At 45.8% G+C, this 12,392-nt stretch overlaps 1 protein-coding gene across 1 annotated transcript in view; it reads right to left on the bottom strand.

Annotated features, from left to right (window-relative positions):
- Positions 1-12,392, bottom strand: part of LOC145337770 (E3 ubiquitin-protein ligase TRIM39-like) — a 40,298-nt gene that overhangs the window by 5,671 nt on the left and 22,235 nt on the right. The window contains exons 8-12 of the mRNA XM_080182616.1: positions 11,716-12,217; positions 11,533-11,628; positions 11,206-11,439; positions 10,684-10,706; positions 8,815-8,930 (exon numbers count right to left, since the gene is read on the bottom strand). Coding sequence (XP_080038742.1) covers positions 8,815-8,930; positions 10,684-10,706; positions 11,206-11,439; positions 11,533-11,628; positions 11,716-12,217 — 971 coding nt within the window. The remainder of the gene's footprint in view (positions 1-8,814; positions 8,931-10,683; positions 10,707-11,205; positions 11,440-11,532; positions 11,629-11,715; positions 12,218-12,392) is intronic.

Genomic DNA, 12,392 nt, shown 5'->3' with positions numbered 1-12,392 from the left:
GATCTGGATAATGTGGATACCCCACTCCTTGAACATGCTGACCTCACTGCTGCCCTGCAGAGAACTTGCGTTGTGCTACCATACACAACCCCAGCTTGCGAGCATTCCCTCTCTTGAATGGGAGTCCTCAGTATTGCACCTGCCCTGAACACAGCAGCTTATTAATTCGGAGCTCTGAGTATTGCACCTCCCCCAGGACACAGCGGCTTATTGAATGGCAGCCAATCAGCACCCCGAGGGACGCATAACGTTCAATTGAAAGCAGCCTTCAAAATTTCTCACAAGGATTTGTTGCCAACTGTCCCTTGACTGGCCAAAGTCCCTGCAACCGCCACCCCCCAAGAGCTGTATATAAACTGCAGGAATGGACACACAACTAATCACACCACAAAGATATATTTGAGCAAATCAGCCCCAAGATTCACTGAGGCCGACCAAGAGCGCCTGCTTGATGCCATGGAGGAGAGAATTCAGTCGCTCTTCCCCAGCCAGGTGCCTCGTCCAAGGGGTGCAGTCACCATGGCATTGTGGGGGGAGGTGGCAGAGGTGGTGAATGCCTGGAGCCTGACACTGTGCTCTGGCCGGCAGGGGCAGAAAAAACTGTACAACCTTCTTTGAGCAGCAAGGGTGAGTGAGCATCCCACATGGAACTCCGCACTTTCTTGGCACAGATCTCAAACCCTGTGCGAGCATTCAACAAGGCCCCCTTCCCCCAGGAACAGAATCTAACCCCTTCCCCTCACCCCTCAACGAGCACCCTTCAGTGGTGACCCTCTTCCCCTCAAATGCCAGCACAAAACTCCCGAGACACAGGCACACATTACACACCATGCATTTGAATATATTAATGCTTGCGAGACACCTCATGCTCCTACAGCAGAAAAGCATAACCGCTACGTGAGGGCACAGAGTGGTGATGGTGTGCCTGACCTGCAGCAGCTGGCCAGCGTTGAAGAGCGGACCGTGGAGTTGGCAGGGGGAGATAGTTCATCCAGAATGCTGACGGACAGCCAGGTCGGCATTCAGTTTGCAAGTGAGCATAAGCATAGCCCACAACGTAAGTCCTCTTTGAAATAAGTGTGATGCTGTTTTGAATGTTTGACCTCCCTTCCCCTAATGTGTGTTTTGTTTGCAGTTTTGGACCCAGGGGAACCTGGCCCTTTGTGTATTGGTGATCCCACCACCACCCCCGCTTCCGCTGTTCTGGAGCAAACTGCCCACGATCCCCCTGGAGAATACCTTGGAGGGAGACTTTGAAGAATCTTCTGAGGACAGCGCCACTGAAACGGCACCGGCATCTACTACACAACCCACGAATACAGAGACTATCACCACAGTGGGTAGCTTTAGTGTTGAGGCTTCTGAGTCACTATCTGGTGAGCACATCACAGACACTGATGCACATCCTAGGGCTCGGGCACATAGAGGTCAGCCAGAGGCAAGGATTCAGCTGTCCCCAAGCCAGATGCCGAGCTTCGGGGCCAAGGCTGGTGGCGATGCATCAGGAAACACGAAGGGTTGTGGAAGGTCTGACAGCAACCATGCTGCGACTGCAAGTCTGTTTAGGGGAGTCCAACAGAGTGCTGGTGCAGGAGGTGGTGCTGACACAGTGTGTGAACCAGGCCAACATTGCAAGGATTGTGACCACAGTGGAAAGTTTGACCCAGGGGTCTGTCCTCATGGGTGACAGGATCCAGGACATCCTGGAGACACAGCAGGCCACGAGCGAGGGTGTGGGCAGCATCCAGGAGGCACAGGTTTCCTTAGCCAAGGTGTTGGGAGCGTGTGGGTGAAACTGTTGGCTACAGCTGGGGTTTGGTCATGCTGGGCCTTCCACCTGGGAGATCCTGGGCGTCCCGAGACCTTCTGATTTCCCCCTTCCTCACACCGGGGCATCTCAGGGCCAGCTGGAGGAACAGATCTGCTGGGCAGCTGGGGCCCTCCAGGTCCCGGCCACACAGGGGACATCCACCAATGGCATCACAGGAACGGGGCGTGCATCACAATTGGACACAACCTCCAATGTGCATCCTGGGATGACAGCAAGGAGAAGCAGGAGACCGCACTAAGTTAGAAAGTTGTAGTTCACTAAGAGGGCACGGTTGAAGGCCACCCGTCCACTCGCAAAGTGCTGAGTGGTCCCCATTCCTTTGCATAGAGGTGCTGTCTGTTGTCCCTTGGAGACTCAGCTGCATGTTAGAGAGTACCTGCCATACCTTCCCCAACATCCACCAGACTCTTGGTGCAAGGTGTTCGCAAGCCTGGTACCTCAGGGGAGGGGTGGCCACCCGCTTCCTGTGGACGTAAAGGTGACGGATGCCTTGAACTTTTCACTTTTGGCTCATCTCAGGCACCCAGTGGTGGCCGCGTTGGGATCTCCCAAGCCTCCGTGCACAGATATGTTTGCCTGTTTGTCCAGGCAGGGCAGTACATAAACTTCGATTTGAGCCATGCGCAGCAGGAGGCCCGGGCTCTAGGCTTCGCTGCCATTGCTGGGATTCCCAATGTCCAGGGAGCAGCAGAGCCCCACCCCCTACCCCTACACCCACCCCCTGATTGCCCAACAAACATGTGTCCCCAACCCTTGCAGCTACATGGGCCAGGGTGGCAGCGTACATTCGGAGTAATGGTTAGGAATCAGGCTTGAGTGGCACCAGAGAGAGCATCCCAGTGTGCACAACAGCGAGTGGTCATCATCCTCCAGCTTTCAACCAAGACACACAACCACTGCCAGCCCAGGCACATTAACAGGTTTGGATGTTTCTGGGGGATACGGTGGTGGGATGAGAGAGGCTGGGGAAGGGTCATGTGATGGTTTGTGGGCCGAGGTCGGTTTGGAGGGGAAATAGCGGCTGCACTTGTTCCTGGGGTGTGACATCATGTCAAAGAGGTGGGAGATGCTAACGTGGGTGGAGACTGTCGTTCCCGATAATGGCATGCTAAAGTATGGTAATGATGCAAATCAGAGGCATGCCAGTTTTCAGCGTGTTCCGGGTCTCTGGTTGGGAGATATGCGTGGGGCACAAGGCTCATGGGGAACCCACAAAATGGCTAACACATGCATCTCATGACCCAACCCTCCAAAATACGTATGTGTTGCAGTGGGGGAATCACCCCTGTAACTTCTCCTCTTCTGTCTTTTAAATCCGCCACCCTGTATCTTAAAACTATCACCTTTTGGTTTAAATTGCCCCACAAAAGGAAACATCTGCATTAAGTCTGCTTTGTTAATGTCCCTCATCATCTTGTACACCTCAATTGGATCTCCTCACATTTTTCTCAGCTCCAGAGAGCATAGACCTAAACTGGCTAACCTCTCATCATAAGCCAAACCCTTCATCTCCAGAATCAAGCTTGTGAACCTTTTCTGAACCACCTCCAATGCAATTCCATCCCTCCTCAAGGGGACGAAACTGTACACAATATTCTAAGTGAGGTCACACAAATGCTTTGTACAATGGCAGCAAGACTTTTGTTATATTCCTTTAACAATAAATATAAATATTCCATTTGCTTTCCTTATGATCTACTATATGTGCATCCGAGGTTTTTTTTGCAATTCATGCATTAGGACACCCAGGTCACTAATAAATTGCCTTTGTATTTTTCCTACCAAAGTGGATAGCATCACACTTATTCACTTTAAACTCCATCTGCCAAATTTTGTCTTATTCACTTAAACTATCCATTGCCCATTTATATATTTCTTCTTTTGTTATCACAACTTATCATCCCACCTATTTTGGTGTCATCTGAAAATTTGGCTATGGCATCCACTATTCCTGTATGCATGTGATTAATATAGATTGTAAATAGTTGGGGCCTGAGGGTTGAACCCTGTGGCACCCCACTAGTTACATCTTGCCAACTCAAAAAACACCCATTTATCCTGACTTACTGCTATCTGTTCGTTTGCCAATCTTCAATCAACACTAATGAATTATTCCCTCACCCCATGTGAACTAACCTTGTGTACTAATCTTTTGTGTGGCACCTTATCAAATGCTTTCTGGAACTCCAGATATACTACATCTACAGGATCATCATTATCCGCTTTGCTTGTTACATTTTTGAAGAACTCAAAGCAAATTAGTCAAAGATTCAGTTGTCTAAAACCCTCATTAGACCCCACTTAGAGTATTACGAGCAGGGAAGGACTTCATACCTTAGGAAGGATGTTTTGGCCCTGGAAGGAGTTCCAAGCAGATGTACAAGAATGATACCTGGATTCAGGGGTTTAGTTACAAGGAGAGATTAGATAAATTTGGCCTTTATTCTCTTGAATTCAGGAGGTTGAGGGGTGATCTAATAGAAGCCTACAAAATATTCAGAGAAGGTCAGAGTGGATAAGGATAAACTGTTGAAAGCTCTGGAACCGGGGATCATAATCTAAAAATTAGGACGAAGTTGTTCAGGAGAGATGGTAGAAAACAATTCTACATGTACAGAGTGGTGAAGGTTTGGAAATCTCTTTCTCAAATAGTGGTGGATGCTGGTTCAATTGTCGGGTTTAATCCCTACAATGCAGAAGGAGGCCATCAAGGCTGCACCAACAACTATCCCTGTAACTCTATACATTTTCCCTGCTAATCTCCCTGACATTAAGGGGTAATCCACCTAGCCCACACATTTTTTTGGAGTGTGGGAGGAAACCACAGCTCCCGGAAGAAACCCGCACAGACATAGGGAAAATATGCAAACTCCACACAGTTACCTACGGCCAGGATTGAACCTCGGTCCTTGGGTATATGAGGCAGTAATGCTAACTGCTGTGCCACACTACTTTAAGTCTATGATACTTTTATTGAGCAGCGGCATCAAGGTATATAAGCCTAGGGCAAGTATATGGAGTTAGACCACAATCAGCGATTGATCTCATTGAATAGCAGAGTGGGGTTAGAGGGGATGAATGGCCTACTTGTGTTCCTATGTCCCTTTTTCTTAGTGATGAGGATAGTCCCAATTTGCTCGCTTTCTATGACCTCTGAATTTTCTGTTGTTATTGGGATGGTACTCCTATTCTCCATCGTGAAAACTGAGGCAAGATATTGATTTAGGATCTCAGCCATTTCTGTGTTTCCCAACATTAATTTCCAGCCTAATTTTCCAAGATACCAACATTCACTTTCACTACTCTCTTCCTTTTTTACATCCTTATGGAGGCTTTTGCTGTCCATTTTTATATTTTGCACTTGTTTTTATATTTTGCACTTTCATAATTTATCTGTGCTCTCTGTATCTTTTTTAGTGAGCCTTTGTTGATCGTTAAAATTTTCCCAATCTTCCGGTGTCACACGAGCCTTTGCAATAGGTAATATCATAAGATTCCCTAATGTGAAAGAAACACAATAATTTTAGAGGTGGCACAGTGGTGAGAACTGCTGCCTCACAGCTCCAGGGACCCTGATTCCAACCAGTCTTGAGCGTCAGAGAGGAGTTTGCACATGCTCCCCATTTCACTGGGTGCTCCAGTTTCCATGCACAAACCAAAGACTTGCAAGTTAGGTCGATTGGCCATGGTTGATTGCCTCTTAGTTTGTGTGTGAGTGCAGGCCCTGTGATAGACTGGCGTCCTGTTCCAGGTGTACTGTATTTAATGCCCAGTGCCTTGTAGGATAGCGTCTGACTCCTTGGGATCCCGAATTAGGATGAGCAGTGAAATGAAGAATAATTTTACTGTTCAAGTCAAACAGTTAATACTATAAATCTTATATTTTAACGTAAATAATTAACATGAGGGAAGTGTGAATTAACAGGAAAAATGTGGTCACAGACACCATAAACTTCATGTTAATTTAAACGACCAAGGTAGAACACACAACCATTCTCAATAATCCACCCAAATGTCAATGATCACCAAAAACCTCCCATAAAGAATGGACGATAAAGGGACTGGTATTAATGAGGAACTGCAAGACTCTTACTTTTATCTTGCTTGTAAGACTAAGAGTAGAGAAAATAATGGGATTTAAAGTATGTAATTCTCCCAGACTTCAGATGAGGAAAGAGATGACTGTAGAGAAAATAGATGCATTGATGGTCATCTTTCAAAAATTTACAGACTCTGGAATGGTTCCTGCAGATTGGAAGGTGCAAATGTAACCCAATGTTTAAGAGAGGAGAGAGAGAGAATATGACAAATGACAGACTGATTAGCTGACATCAGTAGGAGAGGAAATGCAAGAATCTTTAACAAAGGATGTGGGAGAAAATAATGCTAAATTTAAGCTTCGTCAAGATGGATTATGAAAGGGAATCCAGTGCTGAAGTTTGACATTTTGGCCCTCTGAAGTGTCTCTCTGAGGAATATCTTACCCAGGCCCTCTCCCCATAACCCAAAATACTTACCATGAATAATCCATCTAATCAACACACCTTGGGATACTAAAGGACATTTTATTTTACAGTGGTCAATCTACCAGCCTGCACACCTTTAGGACGTGGGAAAAAACTGGAGCACCCAGAGGAATCCCACACAGACATGGGGAGAATGTGCAACCTCCACACAGATAGTTACCCAAGGCCGGAATTAAATCCAGATCCCTGGTACTGTGAGCAGCAGTACTAACCACTGTGAAAATGTGCAAGATGCAACTAACAGAATAGTGAAGCATAACTGGTGGACGGAATGTATTTAGATTTTCAGAAAGCTTTTGATAAGGTCCCACACAATTATTGTTCCTCAAAATTATTCCAGTTGTTCTGAAGTGTTTAAGCTCACGACGCAGGAATTGAGGCAGCTTTTCATGATTTCTCTGTGACCAGGAGATGAGTTATTTTGCTTACTGCTGCTCACTGCTCCTTTTCCTCTCTCTCACCCCCGCTGCATATTCATGAGGATTACTTGTCCCTGTCCCCTCTCAAGGAACCACAAAACATTTCCCCACACTGCAAACCAGTGGGAAACTGGCCAGTGACGTTGTTCTGAAGATCATCATTCAGAATGCATTGGGCCTCTGATCAAATTCATAGAGTGAGCAGTGGGTTCACTGGTTCACTACCTCAATGGAGTCACTCAAAAACTCAACCTCACTCAATCCAAACTGCCCTGTCATCCTCCCTATTCTAGATTTAAATCCGTACATACTTTGATCTAGACTCTGTGACTGTGTTAAACCTATGGATGTTTACAATCACCCCTTTTTTTTTTGAACCTTGAACATTTCAAAAAGATCAACACGCTCCCTCCCTTATACAGTGCAAACTTGCAGTTTCTGCAGCCCCTCCTCTTGATTCATGTGTCCACTTCCACTGAACAGGTTACCTGCCATTTATCACTTGCTCTCTAACGTCTGTGTGCCTTCCTGATCAATGATAAAGTTGTTTCCCAGACTGAGATGGGACCAGTCAAATCTCCTAGAGCAATTCTATTTCACATCCTGAGATTCATACTCCACTCTTCTGGTTATACAGATCCTTTCAATGCTTTGACACACAATGCTTCAGACATTTACCCGGGGGAACCCACAGAAAACAAAATATGAGCAGTTTATTTATTAGTGACAAGTAAGGCTCTATATTAACACTGCAATGAAGTTACTGTGAAATTCGCCTAGTTGCCACAGTCTGGTGCCTTTTTGGGTCAATGCCACTAACCAGCATGTCTTTCATGATATGGGAGAAAACCAGAGCACCTGGAGGAAACCCACACAGACAGAGGGAGAACGTGCACCTCCACACAGACATGGCCCAAGCCGGGAATCGGTCCCTGGCACTGTGAAGCAGCAGTGCTAACCACTATGCTACCAACTCTTTGCTTCCTATTAGACAGCCAATCCTCTATCCACGCTAACACCTTCCCCCCAACTCCATGCACCTTAAACTTCTGCAGCAAACTTTTGTGAGGCACCTTGTCAAATGCCTTTTAGAAATCTAAAAACACCACATCCACCAGTTCCCCTCTGTCTACCGCACTAGTCACAATAGTAGTAGGAGGGATTATTATTTAAAAGGTGAAAAGCTGCAACATGCTATGGTGCAGAGGGACCTGGGGGTCCTTGTGCACGTGTCGCAAAAACCCAGTCTGCAGGTGCGGCAGGTGATCAAGAAGGCGAATGGAATGTTGGCCTTTATGGCGAGAGGGATAGAATATAAAAGTAGGGATGTCTTGCTGCAACTGTACAGGGTACTGGTGAGGCTGCAGCTGGAGTACTGTGTGCAGTTTTGGTCGCTGCACTTGCAGAAGGATTGGCCTTGGAGGGAGTGCAGAGGAGGTTCACTAGGCTGATACCAGAGATGAGGGGGTTGGTCTATGAAGAGAGTCTAAATAGACTGGGTCTGTACTCGTTGGAGTTTAGAAGGATGAGGGGGGATCTTATAGATAATGAAGCGGACGGATAGGGTAGAGGTAGAGAGATTCTTCCCGCTTAGAAAGGATAGCTGGACTAGAGGACACAGCCTCAAGATTGGGGGGGGGGGTGCAGTTTAGATCAGAGTTGAGGAGGAACTTCTTCACTGAAAGGGTGGTGAATCTCTGGAATTCTCTGCCCGTTGAAGTGGTGGAGGCTACCTCGCTGAATATATTTAAGTCACGGGTAGATAGGTTTCTGATAGTCAGGGGAATTAAGGGTTATGGGGAGAAAGCGGGAAAGTGGAACTGATCCACTTCAGATCAGCCATGATCTTATTGAATGGCGGTGCAGGCTCGAAGGGCTAGATGGCCTACTCCTGCTCCTATTTCTTATGTTCTTATGTTCTACTGTGCCGCCCAAGGATTAACAGTTGGCAATTTGAGCATTTAATCTGGGACATTAAAGACACTTTAGTCCCTTCGTAACTGGACTGCTAATCAATAAAATTAATGTTTTTTTTTACCAGGGTTAATGGAGTTCACCATTTCTCTCCACACTGTGTACTGTAAAGGAGCTTTGTACTTTCCGACAGGCAGGGCGGCAGCAGATACTGAGAGAGTGTCGATGTCATCACTAATCCTGTGAACATAAAACTGTTGATATCATAAATTTGTCTTTGTTACAGTACTTTAGAAGTTGGTTAAATCTTCAAGTTTGCAACATTTTTGATGATAGAGAAAATGTACAAAGTGAAATGTTAATGTTGTTTCTCTAACTGCACAAAATCTAACTTGGAAATTCATGGGCAGAGAATGGAAAAATCTGTGCCCTGAAAAATGGTCAAAAATTGTGAAGAGACTCGTTACCAAGACATCACACCCTACAGGAAATGATAAACATTTAGCCTATCCACTTGCTGCATTACAAAAAAGCATGTGGAGCAAAGATAAAGGAAAAACTTATTATACAAACAAATGAAGTGCGTGTGAATTGTTGGCGCCAGGAGAACGTATAGATAGGCTGGTATATTGGGCAGATAAATGGCAGATAGAATTTAATCCTGATAAATGCGAGGTGAGGCATTTTGGAAGGAATAATGTAGAGGGAGTTACATGATAAAGGGTAGACCTATTAAGAGTATAGAAATGCAGAAGGACCTGGGAGTGCAAGTGCACAAGTCTCTGAAGGTGGCAACACAGGTGGAGAAGGTTGCGAAGAAAGCTTATGGTATGCTAGCCTTTATAGGAAGGGGTATAGAATACAAGAGCTGGTGTCTAATGCTACAGTTGTACAGAACATTGGTTAGACCGCATTTGGAGTACTGCGTCCAGTTCTGGTCACCTTACTACCGGAAGGACGTGGAGACCCTGCAGAGAGTGCAGAGGAGGTTTACCAGGATGCTGCCTGGTATGGAAGGACTGGGTTATGAGGACACATTGGGTAAACTGGGACTCTTTTCCTTCGAAAGACAGAGATTAAGGGGGGATCTGATAGAGGTGTATAAAGTAATGAAGGGTATAGATAGAGTAAACAGTGGCAGGCTTTTTCCTAGATTGGAGACAAATATCACGAGGGGCCACAATCTTAGGGTGAGGGGGGAGAGGTATAATTTGGATGCTAGAGGGAGGTTTTTCACACAGAGGGTCGTGGGGGTATGGAATGCACTGCAAAGTAAGGTGGTGAAAGCAGGAATGCTGGACTTGTTTAAGGTTTACTTAGATAGACACATGAGCGAAACAGTTATCGGAGACTGTTTTAAATAAGGATCAGAGCCTCGGGACGTTCCTGGAAATCTAATGTTACATCTGTTGAAGTTTTTTCTCTTTTACTCCGCAGGTGCGTCGGTCCACCTTGTTGTCTAACGAGGGCATGCACACGGTGGGTCGTGCGTGGGCTGCTCTTGGATGTTTCGAGAGTGGCCTAGTACTTTGTGTCGTGTGTGTATGCTTAAAACTGGACCAGCAGATGGGCACCACAACAGCTCAGTGACTATCACTGCTAGCCGTGCAGATACATGGATTTGGGCCAGTGTCTGTGGGAGTTTGCGCATTTTCCCTGTGGTTGCGTAGGTTTCGTCCGGGTGCTCCGGTTTCCTCCCACACCCCAAAGATGTGCTCTTAGGCTGATTGGTGTAACAAATTGTCCCCAAATTATTCTCCCCTTAATCTGGTTTCCAATGGGGGTACCATAAGCATAGACATGGCTCAAGGGTGGAGGAGGAAAAACACATTGTTAAGATGGCAGCGCTGGCTCGTTGGGCCTGTTTCCCATGCTGTCTTGTTCTTTGTATATCCTTTAAAGTTGTGACAAGAAACAAAAACATAAATAAACAACAACACTTTACTGGGTGATTTTACCGAACCGCAGATTTTCAGTAAAGAACATGTCCTACCTTCTCTTCCGACGAGCTTCCTCCTAAAAGAAATGAATCGGGAAGAGTGAGGGTAACAGTAACAGATTTCAGGAGCAGTTAGACAGACTGGTGAAATGAGCAGACTCAGAGCAGATGAGATTCCACACGGAAGTGTAAAGTGATGCATTTTGGAAGGAAGGTTGTGCAGAGTCACATGAACTGGAATTGAACATCAGTCCCGCTCACAGACACAGTGACTCTCACACACCGTACCAGACACACCCATACACTCACAACATGGGACCGGAACTGGATTACAATTCAAGAAAAACTTAAGTTTGACAAACACGGAAATAATCAGAAAGAAGTGTGAAAATCAAGAAAACTCATTGTCAGGAGATTACAGGTATACACAGGAATCAGCAGTGTGGGAGCCGTCAGATTCGACGCAAAATTCTGTTCAATTATCTCGCTATTTTTCAGTAAATTCTCTATTAGTTTCACAGTGATTTAGTGACTGTGTGACGTTTCCCTGAACTGAGCCGCAATATATTTCCTCACCTGCAGAAATACCAGCTCGTCTTTTTGCTCCAACTGTTTCTGCAACTTAGAGAGTTTCTCCTCAATAGAATTTAAATTCTCCTGAATCTCTCGAAGGTTTCTCTCCATTGGTTCTAGAATTCTCTCCTCTTCTTCCCTGAGATCTCTGAGTAATCGCTGTTCTTTCTCAGTGAGAATTTGGTGCATTTTAGTGAACTCGGATGTGATGTGGGTCTGCAGACTGCTGGACTGTTCCTACCCAATGAAATGTGAAACATAATTAATGTCCCGCGATAAAGGGAACAAAACTAACCGAGATCCCAGAAAATCAGCACAGAGAGACCTTACCCTAACTTCAGAAATCTTCCGTATCTGTTTCTGTTCTGTTTCTAGAACCGCCGATTTCTTCTCTGTGAGAGAATCTAAGGAAGATTTCAGCTGATCCTGGGATTGGGTGAGAAAATCACAGAGTGAAAATGCTGGATTTTGAAAAGTGATAAAACTATCAAGTAAATAATGTTTCCCTTTTACCTTGTAGATTTCAACAGCTTCTTTAATCTGCAGAAGGCGGTGCTCTCTGTGTTCCTCCGCAGTCACACAAATCAGACAGATCAATTTCTTCTCAGTTTCACAAAACAGCTCCAGTTCTTCCTGATGTTTTTCACAGTGAAGTTTACTTTTCTTCTCTTTCGGATTTAACTTTAATTGTCGAGCTTTCTCGGCCAGATTCGCTAAGGCCAAGCTGGCTCTAAGGTTTTCTTCCCGAAACTCCTCTCTACATTCCGGGCAGGAGTTTATCTCCTTTTTTTCCCAACACTGGGTGATACAGGAGCGACAGAAGTTGTGTCCACATTCCAGTGTTACCGGATCAGTGAAGAAATCGAGACAAATGGGACAAATTGTCTCCTCGGTCCAACTCTCTGCTTGTTGTCTGGAAGCCATCTTCACACTCAGCACTTCCTGATTCAAACCGCAGTCAGTTTCGGTGTTACTGCCGCACATCCTCAGTTCAGCTATTTCCCGATGAAGTTCCCTGCAGCACTCAGGGAATTATTATTACAGAGCGGGCCATGTCATCACCACTTTCACACTGGAGAAAAAAACTGGCGCGAACTGAGAACTAGCGCAGGGAAATCTTTGAGCTGTCGGGGGTGGATTGGACTCCGGGAATGTTGGCAGTGGAGAGAGAGAGGTGGTGGAGATGGGAG

Source organism: Carcharhinus amblyrhynchos, unplaced genomic scaffold (assembly GCF_965287045.1).
Source record: "Carcharhinus amblyrhynchos unplaced genomic scaffold, sCarAmb.v2.hapA scaffold_73, whole genome shotgun sequence".
NCBI lineage: Eukaryota > Metazoa > Chordata > Chondrichthyes > Carcharhiniformes > Carcharhinidae > Carcharhinus > Carcharhinus amblyrhynchos.
Note: the sequence above shows the minus strand (reverse complement) of the source record. Positions and strands in the feature narration are given on the sequence as shown.